The sequence below is a fragment of the Dunckerocampus dactyliophorus genome, chromosome 13 (assembly GCF_027744805.1).
Source record: "Dunckerocampus dactyliophorus isolate RoL2022-P2 chromosome 13, RoL_Ddac_1.1, whole genome shotgun sequence".
Lineage (NCBI taxonomy): Eukaryota > Metazoa > Chordata > Actinopteri > Syngnathiformes > Syngnathidae > Dunckerocampus > Dunckerocampus dactyliophorus.
In genome coordinates, this window is record NC_072831.1 from 13,271,422 (window position 1) to 13,288,876 (window position 17,455).

At 38.4% G+C, this 17,455-nt stretch overlaps 1 protein-coding gene across 2 annotated transcripts; it reads left to right on the forward strand.

The window, feature by feature from the left end:
• Nucleotides 1-7: 7 nt before the first annotated feature.
• On the forward strand, nt 8-15,540 carry eif4eb (eukaryotic translation initiation factor 4eb). Of its 2 annotated transcripts, none has more exons than XM_054796257.1 (7): nt 8-58; nt 2,419-2,531; nt 5,604-5,699; nt 5,799-5,862; nt 7,227-7,340; nt 10,556-10,695; nt 12,426-15,540. In XM_054796257.1, exons 1-7 carry the CDS (start codon nt 41-43, stop codon nt 12,529-12,531), a joined length of 651 nt encoding a protein of 216 aa, XP_054652232.1. In that variant the 5' UTR covers nt 8-40; the 3' UTR covers nt 12,532-15,540. The 2 variants fall into 2 exon arrangements, with proteins under 2 accessions (XP_054652232.1, XP_054652233.1); XM_054796258.1 differs by having other exon boundaries at nt 9-58; nt 10,769-15,531.
• The last annotated feature ends 1,915 nt before the right edge of the window (nt 15,541-17,455 follow it).

Genomic DNA, 17,455 nt, shown 5'->3' on the forward strand with positions numbered 1-17,455 from the left:
TGCCCAATCAATTGACACTTTCCTAACACAGATTTGTAAGATGGCGACTGCCGAACCGGTGAGCACTTTCTCTACAAAAAAAAAACAACCTTCCAACATTTAAAGGGTTCTGCTTTAACACGTATTGTGCCATTTGCTCGTCTTAGCAGCAAACATTAAGTGTAGACAGGTTGTTATTCAACTATCCTTTGTATTTGCTTTGCTACGATCAAAGCGTCGCGTCAAAGCTGTATGGAGATCTCGCAACTTTTAAGATGACGTTGAGACTCGCCGTCCACTTTTGTCAAAACCAGTCACTCACTGTTCAATAACTTTGCTGTAGATTTGTGCTGTGATAAACCATAATTCCGTACTCATTGGGACATTTCAATCCAGCGTGTCAAAAAACTTAACCCGTAACACATTATTTTATGAACTTTTAAGTTCAGTTGTGTTAAAAGAAAAGGGTCAACTCTTGGAAGTCCAGGTTGGGCTTAACGGTTTTACATACTTTTGTATTTCCTTTTATTTTTTTAACTCCTACGTTTGTTGGTTTTCTTTTTTCAGTACAACCTTACATGAGACTACAGTTGTTTTTTTTTTCATTTTGACGGAGTATATTAACACGTCAAATTACGCTGAAACCGAATTTAGATTTTTTTTTAACTGTGAAACGTGTGTAATAAACCCTTAGAACTTGGCATGCAAATATAAAATGTATAGTGTAACTCGTATACAAATTTATCAAACGACAAAGTTAAACTACTTCAGAGCCACTCGAGACCTCAGGCAGTTACAATTGACTATGTACACAACAAATAAACTGTCCCAATCCCAGAAAATGTTGATGTCCACATCAAGAAAGCTGAATATACATCTTTGAAATGTCAGGCCAGGAAATAAGACATAATATAGACTTGCACAAGTTAGCATTGGGAGAGTTCCTTGTTTTCTGTTTTTTTTTTTTTTTTTACTTCCATGACTTTCCAAACTTAGATAATAAAAGTAAATAAAAGTTAATTTAAATGGCTAATTTATATTACTGACACCTAGTGACCAGTGTAGAATACGACATAGACAACGCTTAATTTTGGCCATAAATTTGCTTAAACCTGATTATTTTCTGACTAATAATAGTAATGAATTAATCCAATTAATTCTCTTCTTTTAAAATGGAGTTGTTCATCTTATAGGTCAGGATAATGGTGGGATACCTTTTGAAATGACTTATCTTGGTTTCATTTTGATGTAACTTGTGGAGACTTTTTATAGCCACTGCAATTGTGTGGTCTGAGTGTAAGAAGACTGTGTTTGTCTATTATGACTTTGATAAAGATCAGAACACACTTTATGACCAATTTATGCAGAAATCCAGCTAATTCCAAAGGGTTTAGAGACGGTACTTTTTTTGCAACTGCATGTTAGAGAGCTGGTCCTATCTTTTTACCAGTGGTGCCTTGGTTAACGTCATTAATCCATTCCAGAAGGTCCGGCTCAAACCACAACGGACTCTAACCTAAGCAAATTTTCCCATAGAAAAAAACATAAATCCAATTAATCCGTTCCAGACACCCAAAATGTTACACATTGTTATAGACAATTATAGTTTTACGTGCAGAAGATGCTGCAAAAATAACTACAAATGACAAATGAATGGACAATCGAACATTTAACATCACTTTTATCTATTTTTTTTTGCCGGGAAACCCCCCCACAAAACCATCGATTAACAAAATAAACACCTTATTCTGCTGCAACCACAATTTGCAAACATGTAAAAAATATATCAAACTAAATATCCAGTTTCAAGAACCAATAAACATATGCCTTTGCTGTTTAATATAGAAAATAAAATAAACACAACAACTGCTGCTGGCAGTGACGTTGCGGAAGTGTGCCGGCCAGGATACGTGTGCTATGTTTGACTCCCTGCCGCGAACATGCTACGGTAAGTTGAATCCTTATGTTTCGTTGTTGATAACCAGAAATCAATGTTATGGATGTAAAATGATAGACTCTTATGAGGGAATGTATTTTGTTACATCGTGTATTTTCTAGTGCAGCAAATCTGATATTAACAAACGCTGTTGTTCTAAAATGGTGCCTGCAGCCCACAATACATTGTGCGATCACGTGCAAGTATAATGAGGTTTCGTCCTCGGCGCGTAAACAAACTGGACAGTATTTTGGATGCTAAAAAAGCGGGCGAACGCAAGTCAAGAAAAAATTTTAGCAACATTTTTGGATTTAACCAAAAAACACGCTAACCGGGGCGGACGTTAACCAAGGTACCACTGTACATCATACCCATCACAAATTATAGCCTTGAACGCACCCAACAAAACTGATGAATATTTATTGTGGTTATTTTTACTGACCTAAGATTGTCAAATCGATTAGATCTGGCTAATGAGATTCCCTTCTCCTGGTTAACTTTAGGAAACCAACACAAGTCCATCCTTGGCAGATGAGGATGGCGCTGAAGAGGCAAAGGAGGCTGGCCAGGAAGTTGTGAACCCAGAATCCTACATCAAACTCCCTCTGCAAAACAGGTGCTCTGCAGTTGAACAGTGTGTCCGTGACTATCTTTTTTTTTTTTTTTTTTATCGGGCTGCACTTATGTACTTGCAAAGGTAATTTATTCCACAAGTTGATAGTACTTTCAACCTGAAGTGCTTCTGCAAAATGAAAAAATTCCTTGCAGTGAGTGCAAATACTTTTTGACGTTGGATTGTTCTGTCATGCCGTCTAGCCAGTTCACACCAATGACCTGCTACTGTATGTATTTATTGCGTTAAAAAATTGTAACCAAATTCAGTATTCATCTGGATTTTTATAAGCGCAAATGTTCAACAACACATATGAGGTCTGACATTTATATTATTCAGCGTCATGTAGCAGATCATTATTACTCATATAATGTCACAAGTTCACCCTGAAAGCAGCACAATGGTGAAAAATAACTAAACTCCCTTTTGTGTGAAAGTGAACAACTTTTGTTTTCTGTCATTGGCATCAGTCTGACTTCCTTCCCTTAAGCCATGTCCACATGATATATTTTTATTAAAAAAAAAAAAAGAATGATTTGAGCTTTGACTTTTAGACACACCTTTCATATATGAGTTCTCATTTCCTCCAATACCATTTATTTTACCTCTCCTTTTCATCAAAGGACTTTATTAATACAGTCGAAACAATGTGTGTTGATCAAATGTGCTCTTTTTATTATTAAAAAGTGCCCGCTTCAGTGTTGACATACTGTACATGATGGACTGCTCATTTCTATAAAAAAAATGTCAGTTTATTTCAACGTTTTTACATGCATGGATGCGATGCAAGGTGTTGCAGCAGTCTTCATTCGCTCCGGAAGACATACACAACAACGGACGCGTGTGATACGACGGGAGGGTAACACCGAGCGATTTGTGAGGTCAGATTTTTTTTTGAGGAGGCCCCCACCAGCTAACCGGAAATACTTTCTTCATCACTGAAATCCGGCCATAACTCGGCTCACAGTACGAAGTGCGGGGTAAGACATTGTTGATGCACTACACTGCTGATGAGGATGTCATACAACTTAAATAAACAAAATTTTAAATATCTCTTTAAAGCTGGACACACGATGCGTTTAAGTTGAACAATGTAGACACATAACTAGTGTTTTCAAGACTAGCCATAAGTATTACAATGATAACGAGAGAGCAACTTGGTTAAGTGACATTTTAAAAAAGTAAGTTAGCATGAAAGTGATAGCTACTTGTAGATCGCCCGTAGGCCAAAATCGAGCTAGCGAGCTACCGCCAGAGAGACAACATTTGTAAACCAAGATGCCAAAAAGTCGAATGAAATTGAAACGTGAGCGATCACACACGCTGGCTTATGCTGTGACAAGCTGTCAATTGACTACACCTTTTACGGACTACTTTTCAGCAACGAACAAAGTGAACATCAACACAAGACGCGTACGTTTATCTGGTCGCACATACGTGAGTGCCAACATGGCTGCTGTCGCCAACTCCTCAGTAAGAAAAGAAGCTATTGGCTGTCCTAGAGGTCGTTAGATGATGTGATTGACAAATTTGCATATTATTTGCATATGATGACGTAACAGATACTGTAGGAAAAAAGCAGAACCCCATAGGAGAGACAAAAAATTGAGTCAAACACTTGAATTACATTTATAACTACAAATAAACTTGATCACTTAATAAAAATTAGATCATCTTAACCCTTTCAGCGCCGAAGTAACAAAATTGCGACAAGCAATATTGCTGAATTTAACAAGCCGTAGAGACAAATATGATGCCTCATGTAATTAGTATTTTACACCAGGAGTTGGCGGACATCTGTAACTTCAGTCTGAGCAACATTTGTGGGCTTGTTTCTATGCAAAATTTTGAACTCTGTGTGCTGGCAGCAGCGAGTCAGCTTGCCATGACAGTCCACAAGCAGCATATTTTGGAGCCGATGCTTTGCTTCATGGATGCGTGGAGCTGATGGCTTGTGACTGCTTTGTGGGCAGAGCGGACAGCTCAGGAGCACCCTCCGCTGAGAACACAAACTGCAGATCATTATTTAAGTCCCCAAATACCAGAAATCTCTCCGACGATGGCAGAAAAAGTAGCTAGATTTGTCGCTAGTTGCTTTAAGAAAATATGTCACTACGAGGGTTTGGAATGTTGCCAGATTTAACAACAAAGTTGCCAAGTTGGCAATACTGAACACGGCAGACAAGCGATCCCGCCGTGTGTTTATCAAGATAAAACGCAGCGAAGCATTTTTATGATCTTTTTGTTTTCAAACTAATTGTGGTCGATATGATTCAAGAGTTTTATTATCATATAAAACAGTCTCTAAAACAGGTAATTCTTGTGCGTAACTAGTAATCTATATATGCATCTTTATAGCATATATAGTATATCCATTCGTACAATATGTTATTTAATATTCTTTTCAAGTCTAAACATCATTTTTAAGGTGTGGCAGCTTTTATTTCGTAGTGGCGGGCCGCCACCATCAATTACATGTCCGTGGAAATCCTGACGCAAGCATCGATTGGCGTTGTCTGTATCAGCTCAATACTGTACGAGCCGCGTCATTTTGTTGGCAACCTCATGTGACACAGCAGACATGCAGTATATGCCGCCGCACGGCAATTGTTTTTTGTGATCTGCTTAGAAAGGTGTTTATCAGCATAGACATATTGGCATGTGTTTTTTATTGGAAATCGGACGATATTAATCGGTGGCACATTGATCAGAGCATCCCTGGTGCTGAGGGTATTTATTTAGTTTGAATATTATACATAGTGTAGTTAAAAGTATAGTCAAGACAGATTAGATTAGATGTCACAGTGACTTAAAACAGTCAGATTTTCTTTGTCAGAGCCTAAGATGCATATGGCCTGTACTGAGCCTCCTTGAGAGGTCTCAAAATCAAACAAAAATGACATGTCAAGATTAATTGGACCGCAGCTACCGGCACCGTTCAGGTGCATCCACGCCTCCCATCAGATGCTATGGAGCTTCATGCCTCTCTGACTTTTTTACGAACCTCCTTTTTAATTACCGTAGTGGCTTCTTACATTAATGCAAATTAACTTTTTTCTCTTCTCACTCCAACAGATGGTCTCTGTGGTTCTTCAAGAATGACAAGAGCAAAACATGGCAAGCCAACCTGCGACTCATTTCAAAATTTGACACAGTTGAAGATTTCTGGGCGTAAGTCGTAGTCAATCTCAAAATTCAATGTTGTGAGATTCTCAAATACCAGTACTGACTCTAATCAACTTGTTTTCCTAATGTGCCATTTATTTTCAGTCTTTATAACCATATCCAGTTGTCAAGCAATCTCATGTCAGGCTGTGATTACTCCCTTTTTAAGGTTTGTTTGATTCATTCATACACTGTGCGTACAATTATTTTTTTACCATCTCATCATTTTTATGCACATTTTCAACCTCCAGCTTATAGGATTTAAGTCTGTCTGTTGATGTGTATTTGTATAATGAGGGGCGATGTGGCCTAAGCATCAACATTCCATATCAAGGTTTGCATAGTTATAGGCTGCTTCTTTTTCTCAGGCAAACTGGACCCAAAGATACAATAACTGCCAAAGATTTGGGAAGAATCAAGATTGCGCCAGCATCTAATTTGCATAATTGGCCATAATGAAAAACAAGGCCAGAGTGGAGATGTTTAAAAACTCAGTATTTGTGTGTGGAAGGAAGTTATTGACTTGCAGGTGTTGTTTTAATTTTTGCGCAGCAGTAGACTCGCGTGCATGTGCGCCTTATAACATACACGAGAAATTTAAAAAACATTTATTGACGTTTCCTGGACTCCATGTACGTGTGCGCTGAATTTAAAGATAATGTATTGTACATGTCATCTTAATATCTCAATATATTGATGAACAGATACCATGTGACCAAGACAGTTGTGGTATGTGTGTATGAGCTGTGCTAAGCTTTTCTTAGTTGATTAATCTGAAGCTTGTTGATTTGATTAATCAAGTAATTGGTAGGCCCAAGACGGACCAAATCTATTTGAAACAAACAGTTATAGGCAAAAATATCGATCAATGTTTCCAAATTCAAAGCTGATGTCTGAATATCTTGTTTTGGCTAAAATACAAAGATAATAGGTCTGCTTTCATGGATGGCTAAGGAAATAAAAAAATATTGACATTTGAGCGGCTGCTCAAAGCATATTTACATTTTTAAATATAAAACACGATTAATCAAATACCACAGTTTAATTGTGACCACGGATTAATTGGATAATCGATTAATCATCGATTCATTGATTAATTGTTGCAGTTCAGGAGCAAACTAATGATGCCATTTACTGTTGCAACGACAAGCTCTACAGGCAGTCCCATTGTAATGTGTTTGTGAATGAGGGCGAACAGCTAGCGCCAAGTCAGTCTGTGGCGGTCCGCCACAAGTAAATTAATGTATGGGAAACACTGACTGGTATTTTCAAGTGTTAATTTTAAGTGGATATTTGTGCAAGTCGTCAGAGTGGTGGTAATTATTACCATTAAAGTGCTATTAAGTCTTGTTATTATGTCTTATTATAACCTAGTAAAAGTAAATTAGCTAGGAATTATTGGTAGTGGATTAGTATTCAAATCCCTCTGATGTAGACATGCTTTATTTCTTCCACAGGTGGACTTATTTTACAGTTGACAATTGGGAACAATGTTGAAAGAATGAGCATAAACAATGTGAACTCTTGCTGCAGGATGGCATTGAGCCCATGTGGGAGGATGAGAGGAACAAGCGTGGAGGACGCTGGCTGATCACACTCAACAAGCAGCAGAGGAGATTAGACCTGGATCGCTTCTGGTTGGAAACTGTAGGCTTACACTCTTGACAACTTTGGTTTATTTATATTCCGTAATATACAGTGGGGGGAATAATTACATTTCCATTTTGTGGGGGCTGGATCCCAGGATGTTGAGTCAGAAACAGCTTGTAGGGCAATATATAGTTTTTTAATATGTACAGGTGCATCTGAATAAATTAGAATATTGCACAAAAGTTATTTGAGCGACACCAATGAAAGGCTATGGAGGTTTTTGCAATTGAGTTGCTGGTTAGAGTACAATGTTTGAACTTTTTGACAATTTTAACTCTAGAACAGGCAAGGCATGGCATGGAAACAGCAAGCCTGAGCATATGCAGTTGAGAAAAGATCAATTAGGTCTTGGCGTAGCATAGGAGAGTACAATAACGCGTCCTTAAACTGTAGTCGTGGAGCTCGAGTGTGACACTAATTGCCAAGCAGCTACAGGAGCGCCTTGTGGTACTGCCCCTCACCGGAGGTACAATTATCCGAAACGGAAACACTTTCAAATACTACACTTCCGCACTTATAATTAGAATTTGCAGTGCAGAGGTGAAAAAAATGCTATGCGCCGTCAGTCCCCGGATGTTGAGTGTGCAGTGATGGAGCCGAACCCTCAGTCATCATCATCTTGGATATATAGCGGAAGGGGAGGGTCTAACTCCAGTGGTTGCAATTAACAAAAAGGGATAACAAAAAAGTGTCTGACAGTAATTTATTTGGAACAGCACTACAGTGTCAAAATTGACGCCCTCAGGAACTAAGTACGCAGTGTGCATAGTATACATATTAAAGTGATAAAGACAGTATTCATCCAAAACTGCATGCCTTTTCCAGTCATTTTTCCCAAAGCAACCACTTGGCAGGCCACATTAACAATGGTTCTCCTCAGGAAGAACATTTGTGTTTCCGTACAGTAGTTCTATAACTTTGGAAAGGTGACGCTGCTGCTATGTATCCAGTTTCATCCAAGTACAAAAGTGTGCAAATTTAAACACAGCCAAAGAGCAACAAAAGGTAGGAACATAAAATACTGAACGTAATACCTCCTACTTGTTTCCACAATGCTTAATTCATAGTATTGAGCAAAATATTTCGGTATGGAGGGATTATGCAGTCCAGTCACAACCCGATTGATTCATTAATCAATTAAGAGGTGTGTATCAGTATATTTGTCCATAGAGAGTACCGAGATACAGACCATGAGAGCGCTTCATGCAGAGTTATGGTGCGCTCTCCTGCTGCTCCAAAGGTCATTGGCTGCGACACACAGGCATCTCTCTTGACGAAGACTTGCTAGTTATCAAATAGTACATACTGTACTGTCAACACTGTAGCCTGTCAGCGCTGGAACGGCCTGAAGAACATTTAATAATTTATTTTGACCTGTGTAGAACTTGTGCGACAAGCTAGTGCAGTGATGTCTAAAGCGCAGCCCGGGGACCATTTTAAAAATGTAACTTAACAGGAAAAATAAAAACTTACAAGAATAAAGTCAACATATTAAGAGAAAAGAATAATCTTAGTCATCATTTTACAAGAATATGCTCATATTATTTTAGTAGCATAATATTACGGTTGAGTATATGTTTTGTTGAATCCCGGAAGCAGAGACCAGGTGGAATTTTTAATAACACAAAATGGTATAACACAAAACAGTGGTGTGGGAGAAAAGGTATGACAAAAAGAGCACCCGAGAGCAAAGGGGCAAGAAAAAACAAAAATATAAAAATCTAACCACAAGGCACTGCTGGCGTGAAAGCCACAAGCAAGAAAAAATGCTTGATGAAATGGAAACACTACACGTAAAGGGATGCTTACAGAGTAGCATACAAGCAGGAACATGAGAGGTTGTGAGTAAATACAGGCAGAGCATGTACACAGGTGTCTAGGGCTGGCAGGAAAAATACTCCGACAACCAAGAGCATGTGCATGGAGGCTACGTAGTTGCTGAGTGGCATCAGCTGCAGCTGCTCATACAAAGTAAGCCCCTGCGACCTAGACTGTGACACAGAAAAACAATTTTTAAAAAGTCGTAATATTAACAAAACAACAAATAAAATATTTGATAGTTATGTTACGAGAATAAAGCCAAAATATTATGGGAATAAAGTCATAATTACTAGACAAAAATTTGCAAAAAAAAAGTCCAATTAAAAACAGCATAAATGGAAAAATAGCTGTAACTTTTATGAGAAAAGTCATATTTGAATGAGAAAAAAAGTTGCAATTTGATGAGAATAAACTTATAAGGAAAAATAATGTCATTTTAGTAGGAGGAACAAGGAAAACAAAATTAGTTGAAGTTGAAATATTTGGAAAAAAAAAAATTTTTAAGTAAAAGTTTGAGCATATCTACCTTAGTTGGTTTTCATAATAGCAAAAGTGGTCCTTGCGTCCTCTCATTTTTCAGTATGACCCTCAGTAGAAAAAGTTTGGCCACCCCTGGTCTAGTGTGACAATCATTTTATTCGACTGAACTTTGAATTGTGACATGAAAGAACATAAAGAACTCAAACAATGTACAGAGATGAGCAAATTCAAAAAACAATACAAGCAGTTGATGTTTGCCAAATACAAGGCAGAAGAGTCCTGATTGTTCTGTCAGGTTTGTTATTTTATTTTATTTATTTATTTTTTTATTTTCTATTTTATTTTATTTTATTTTATTTTTTATTTATTTAATTAAATTTTATTTGTTATTTATTTATTTCTATTTATTTATTTATTTTTTTTTTATAATTTTCTTTGTTGTGTTTAAAAAAAAAAAAAAAAAAAAAAGCTTTGTTCTTATTTATTTATTTATTATTTAGTATTGTCATCATATTATCATTATTATGAATGTTCTCTCTTTTTTTGGGGGGACGGTTATCTCACCGTTATCTATTATGTGTTATCCTGACTATCACTGAAAACATGACATGGAATCCAGGAAGTGAACTACATGTACTGTACTAGATGTAGAATGGATGGGGGGTAGGATTAAATAAGCTTTGCTTCTTCCTACTCCTTTTGGACATGTGGAACTGTCAAAAAATGATTCACGAGATGTATTCCATTGTAACCTTCATGTTCAAATAAACTAAACCAAACCAAACCAAACATGTGATAGAATATACTGATATTTGTACAACTAAGAATCTGTTATCACCTCATTATTGCCAGCAGCATACGCCCTCCCACCCGCGGCAATTTTGGTCATTCCTCTCCCATCACTTCTCCAGCTCCTGTGCTTAGTCGGAGAGGCCTTTGACGACTACAGTGACGACGTTTGCGGAGCTGTGGTCAACATCCGCGCAAAAGGAGATAAAATCGCTGTGTGGACATCCGACTATGACAACCGTGACGCTGTAACACACATAGGGTGAGGAACTTTTCCCTGTCAGCAGATTGGTAAATGCTAGTCAGTCCTTCTCCTAATTGTTTCCTGCCAACAGGAGAGTTTACAAGGAGCGCTTGGGGCTCCCCATGAAGATGACAATTGGCTACCAATCTCACGCTGACACAGCAACCAAAAGTGGCTCAACCACCAAGAACAAATTTGTTGTTTGAGAAGTATCTGGTGTGCCCCTTTTTCAGCTTCTTGTCTTATTTGTTGTTGGTGACTGTGTTTACTTTGCTGCAAAGACTGCGGAATGCAATCCAAGACTACATGCCAAATAACCTGCCCAAGACTTGGACCACAAAATAACACTTTAACACTGTGTGTACATGGATAGCAATATTCTGGTATTAACCGCGTTCATCCACACGTCTCTGGAGGAGAAACGCTTCCTCTGAAGTGACGTGAAGTTTTGAAGTCGATTATGACATTGCTGGACGTCGCTCCGTCTGTAAACATGTAAACAGGATTATGAATGGAATATTTATAACCAACTCATATATGCTCTGTAATCAAAATATGTATTAGGTCAGTCGCCGGCAACCCGCGGCTCTTCAGCTTCCTTGTTGCGGCTCCCACGGCGAGCTCTGTGATTTTTTTTTAACACCGAAGAGGAGGAAATGTGCATTTTCGAAAAGACTTTGAAATATCCGACTCACCGCTAGTCCATGAATGCATCTACACTGCGTTCTGACTGCTGATTGGATGAGCAAGTGGTGTGAAAAAGTCACACTTAAATATTGTAGGTTTGGATTATTTCTCCCTTTAATAATGAAAAGTTTCATTTAAAAACTGCATTTTCTGTTGAGTTGTGTTCTCATTGACTGATATTTCAATTTGATTGATGATCTGAAGCATTTAAGTTTGACAAACATGCAAAAAAATCAGGAAGGGGGAAAACACTTTCTCACACCACTGTATTCCTTTGCCTTGACTGCCGATGACGCCGGCCTCCCCAGCCGTGTGCTTAATATGTGGCCAGAAAATTAGCAAACAGAAAATGTAACGTGGAAAAACATTTTCAAAACAAGCACTCAGCTTTTTCTGAAAAGTACCCCACTGCAGATGGGCATGCATGAGCAATTTCGGAACTACTACGGAAGATTGTTAAGTGGATGAAGGCTCCAAACTGAACTACAAATGCTAGCGTACTGTAGCGACTGCACTGGAGATCGTAAGGCGGAGGAAGCCATTCACAGATGGAGACTAAATGAAAGAATCGTTCATAAAAATATCACACCATCTATTCTCAGAATTAAAAAAATAAATTATTAACTATTCAGAAAATGAAAGAGACTCCTCCCTGCAAAGGAAGATCAGGACCAATGGAATGGCAACAAACATCACTAGTAGGCAAATTGATGATTCATTCAGTGCAAGCATACTGAATTGCCTGTGATGAGTCAACTAACTTAAACCACATGTGTCGAACTCAGGCCCGGGTGCCAAATCCGGCCATCCGGTCATCCAGCCCGCAGAACTGTTAGGAAATTAGCATTGAGTTGACCCGCCTTGCAGACTTTACGAAACAAAGTGCTGACAGCAATCTGCTTAATTAAGCGATTCCTCCGGAGTAAACTACTACTCGGGGAATTTTATATATTTTTTAATGGAAACAATATTGTATATATTGTATAGTCCACACCTGCAAACTCTCCCGGGTTACACATCTCACGGATTGTGATGTGTTTGTGTTATGTGGGTTTCCTTAGCAGCTCCTTCAGCAGCAGACTGTTACACCCACGGTGTAAGAAGGAGAGGTTCCGCAGGTCCTTCATACCGACCGCTGTCAGGCTCCACAACACCTGCACCACCTGAACCATGTTGTATGCACTATGTCACTATGCATTCTTTACTTGTGTATCTTGCTTGCTGCTGTAACAAGTGAATTTCCCTGCTGTGGGATAAATAAAGTACTACTACTACTACTACTATAAAATACTGTAGCTTTTCCCAGGACATTGAGAGAATGACGGAAGAGTTGGTCGATCAACAATCACTTTATTGAAACGAACAACCATCTTTGCATATCCGCATTGCAAAGTACACATTTTAAACAGGAATGAATGGACTCAAAAAAATGCACATTTCCCCCAGTACGATGTAAAAAAAAATACAAATAAATGTCCGTGTGGGTGGGGGGGGGGTTATGTCGAGTTAGGCCCACAACCTAAAGTAGGCTTTTGAGTTTTGGCCCCCTGTGTGAGTTCAGTTTGACACGATATTGAGCAGACACACTGATATGCAGATACCAGAACTCTGATGGGCTTTTTTAATGTTTTATTTTAATTTTTCACAAGCGGGAACGACTCAAAAAAGCCTACATAGTTCAGTGTTTAAATGTTTTCAAAGTAGTCCTACACATGCACTCTGCACTTCTGGTAGTTGAATTCTGTTGTTGTAACAGGTAAAATTTGAAAAAAGATTAAAACTTTTAAAAGTTTATAAGCTGTGTCATGTTTTTGTGACTGCAGACCATTTTTCTTTATTGGAAGAGGAGGCAAAATGGCTTTTTTGATGATAAAGGTTGCCGACGCCTGGCCGAGGTTATTGCTGTCCATGTAAACGTAGACAATGGCGTATATTACGAGAGTGCATCAAACTTTTTTTTTTTCTTTTTTTTTTTTCAATCCCCCCAAAAAAATTTTGGGACATTTTCAACAGCATGAGTGGTTTGCTTTAAGTGTGTATGACATTAAACCCTTTTAATTTATTCTATTGATTTGCCTGAAAATTATTCAATTGTTAAGACAGGGTTTTATGCTTTTTTGCCCTGACTGTTGCATGTAATCAATCTTTGTAGTATATATATATACATATATAAAATGACTGATATTTTTTTGAAATATAATTAAAACATAGGAATTTTGCAATTATGTAATTGAATTGTGCTTTTTTTTTTGGACATTTTATACAGTCGATCACCTGCTAGTTGCGGCGGTTACCTTCAGATAGCAATAAATCCCTGAATAATAGATGCACCCATAAAAATGCCTATTTTGCTCTGTAATGCCCAAAAATATGCCTTAAACCAGGGGGTGTCAAGTGCGTCCCGGGTACAATTGTGGCCAAAAATGTCAGGAATAATTTTACAAGCATGAAGTCAAATTATTAAGAGAAAAAAATTGTAATCTAAAAAAGTAATACATTTAAGAGAATAACTAATATGAGGAAAAATGTCATTTTATGAGCATGAAGTTGAAATATTAAGTTATTTAAAGTAATATGAGAAAACAAAGTTATAATTTTTGGAAAATTATGTAGCCGAAAAGTTCATGCTAATAATGCACTTTTTCACCTATACCACAAAGCTCAGATGTAGACTATTTTTTCTTTTTTTTTATATAAATATCCTCGAAGCATATCTACGTAGGTTGGTCTACAAAATAATCAAAGTAGCCCTTGCATCCTTTCGTTTTTCAGCATATGGCCCTCTGTGGACACTCCTGCCTTAAACACTAAACGTATTTGAAATTGTAAAATGTATGAGCACTCACCACTAATGCTTGATAATGAAAGATGATCGATAGGACAGCTATTAGCCTGGTCGTCAGGCTACCGTGACAACCACTCCGCCATCATAATCTATACTACTTGCCAGTGAATTCCTGGAATTCCAGTAACTATTTACAATCACATTAATTTATGTTCACCTCGCTGCAAGTTTTGAGGCCAGATTGTAACAAAGCTAGAGCTAGCGCTGCTTTAGCCACAACCACATAGGGCCACTTCATCTGACACTTGCACCACTTTACACTTCGTATGTTTGCTGTAAAAGAATAATGGTATGTTAATGACTGCAGTGGTTGGGTGTATCAGAGATGGACAGGAGGTGGAGTACAGGACAGGGATCGTTGACTTTGTAGAGTGGTCCCAGGCAGACCACTTGCTCTTGAATGTGGACAAGGCCAAAGAGTTGGTGATCAACTTCAGGAGGAAGGTGACTCAAGTGGAGCTCGTCACCATTCACGGCCGGGAGGTGGCAGTAGTGGACCACTACAAGTACTTTGGAGTCCACATGAATAGCAGACTGGACTGGAAGGACAACAGCAATGCTGTCTACAAGAAGGGCATGAGCAGACTCTTGCTTCCTGAGGAAGGTTAGGTCCTTCAATGTGTCCAGCAAGCTACTGGAGATCTTCCACCAGTCTGGTAACCGGTGCCCTCAACTTTGCTGTGGTTTGTTGGGGAGCACCACCAACAAAAATGACATAAGCTGGATGGACAAGCTGATCAGGAAAGCTGAACAGGTCGTCAGCACTCAGTTGGAGGCGTTTGTAACCGAGATAGGAAGACATTGAACAAACAGCTCTCCATCATGGACAACCCCACTCACCTACTCCATTGGACCATAGAAGGGCAGCAGAGCTCATTCTCCAACAGACTCCTCCAGTTCCGTTCCCACAGTGAACACTACAGAACTTCAACACCTCACCTGCGTGTAAAAGATAATTCACAACCTTATTACGCTGTACTGTCTCTGCACTCCCTTGTATAAAGTGTACATTTACTTGTATTTACTTGTATTTTTACACACTATTTGTAAATATGCAAACCTTGTTGGTCTTATTCTTTTTATTTTATTATGTTTTATTCATATTGCATTGCATTTTATTGAAGAGTGTCTTTTTCTTCTGCAATTGAGCAACTGTGACCAAGTAATTTCTCCTGTGGATCAATAAAGTCCAAGTCTAATATACGGAGTCGTCAGCCCCTTTTCAATTCTGTATTATAGTGTTAGAATTTAAGACATTGATTCTCATCTGTCATTTGTCATCTGACAGGCAGTGAAATACATTGCCATCATGAAAAAAAAGACAAATCCAGTTCCAATCCTGCAGCCCGTTTAACATTCACAATTAATAGCTCGAGCACATGTGCGTGCACCAAATTAAACCCCCTGCCCAACATCATCTCGCAATCCTTTAAAATGTCAGCGTAAAGGAACTTTGAAAGAAAAGGTTACGTTGGCCAGTGTTAACGTCTTACTTTCTACCTGGGCTGCTTTAAAAATGTCACTTGAGTATGACAAATGTCATCACAAGATGCGCTACTCTCAAAGCCAGCAGGCGAGCCAAGTACTGCTGGATCCTCCTTGATGTGTTGAAGCGTTAAATGGCTGTAGGAAGTCTGATTTAGTCTTTGTTTAGGTGACATGATTGAGGAAGTAACCTTTAAAGGTCAGCTGATCTCCACATATGATCCCTTTTAAGCAAAACCGCATGCAGCTTGATCAGCAATCAAAACATGAGTGGGATTTATAAGCACGGTACAGAAAATATCACCACCCCACCAAAAAAAATTCTGGAAGGCATCCATTTTTGTTTTACACAGAAGGCAAACCAAAGATAATTTTATTCCTGATAGCAAATGGCTATTTCTACAGCAGCTTGGTTATTCGTACATTAATTACTACCAAGTCCGCGTTTTCTCAGTCATACTGTGTACTGGGTTGCAGGCACGTGACCTCGAGGCCTCCGTGTCACATACGACGCAACATTGAATACGACCACATAGACACTCGGTATGTTTGTACAATGTTTCGCAGATGAATGCGAATTACGGTTCATGCCGTTGATATTATTTGCTCCAATTGTATGAGTGCGCATGGTGTGCTGCATAAAGACATGAAATAGTTGAAAACAAGGCGATCAGACAGCAGTGAGCTTCTCTTCCGCGTCAGACGTAATGAATGTGGCAAATGAAAATAATGATTCTAACATGTTTATGTGTGTTCTTTCACCAAGTCAGTCTGCGTGAATACATTCTTGTATGTGTTCTTTATGAGTTTGCTGCGCTGTTTTTCAATGGAGCCTTTGAACATTAATTTGTTTTGTTGTAGTTTAGTGTTAATGAGAGCATTGTGGGTGTAAATTTTACTATATTTGCATCACAGTTTGAATACACGGCCGGTGCAGACTTTTTGTCGTCTTTCATGTTATGTTTCCATCTTATTTTCATGTAATCCTTGCGGTATATTGATGCTGTTTATTGAATGATTGGGCACTTGCGTTGGATATGAGGAAATGACAAATCTATAGTTTGGTATAGTTTGTACTATGACACAATTCTTCCTGCATTTTCCATTTTCATTAGCATTTTCGACTTCCAACATCATTTGAACTTTGCTTTTAGTATAAATTTTGCTTGTTGATGTCAGTCAAACTGGAGCATCTTCAGACTCCACTCGATGATAGAGACTGGTTCAGCAGCCACCTTTCTCTCCGTTTTCTTAACCTTTTTTCCTAGCCACGCATTTGTGCGGCATTTTCGGCCTGACATCACTTTACGGCTAGCTACGAATACATCATCTGCTGGAGCCCGTCACCACTGCAACCACACATGCAACCCAGCAATAACAACTTGTAGGCCAAGTGTGTATTTCAAGTGCATGCTTGGATTCATTTATGTGGAAAAAACACTGACTGTAGGGGGAATATGGAGGGGATTAGGGCTTTTCACATTGTCTGTACCTTGGCCTGTATAAAGAATCCTAGTGCAAATAGTGGTCTAAAATATTGATGGACTGGCTACACTCGCCACAGCTGTTGTGTTAAAAATCTCTATTGTTGCTGTTCTGAATTGTGCACAATCCTTGTACAATGAATACCACACACTTATGCAGGGTGCATACACTGGATTATATATATATATATATATATATATAATGCATATATGATATCATACATTTAATTTGAAGTTTATCATATAAATACATATTTTCTTCTTTTTAATGTACTGT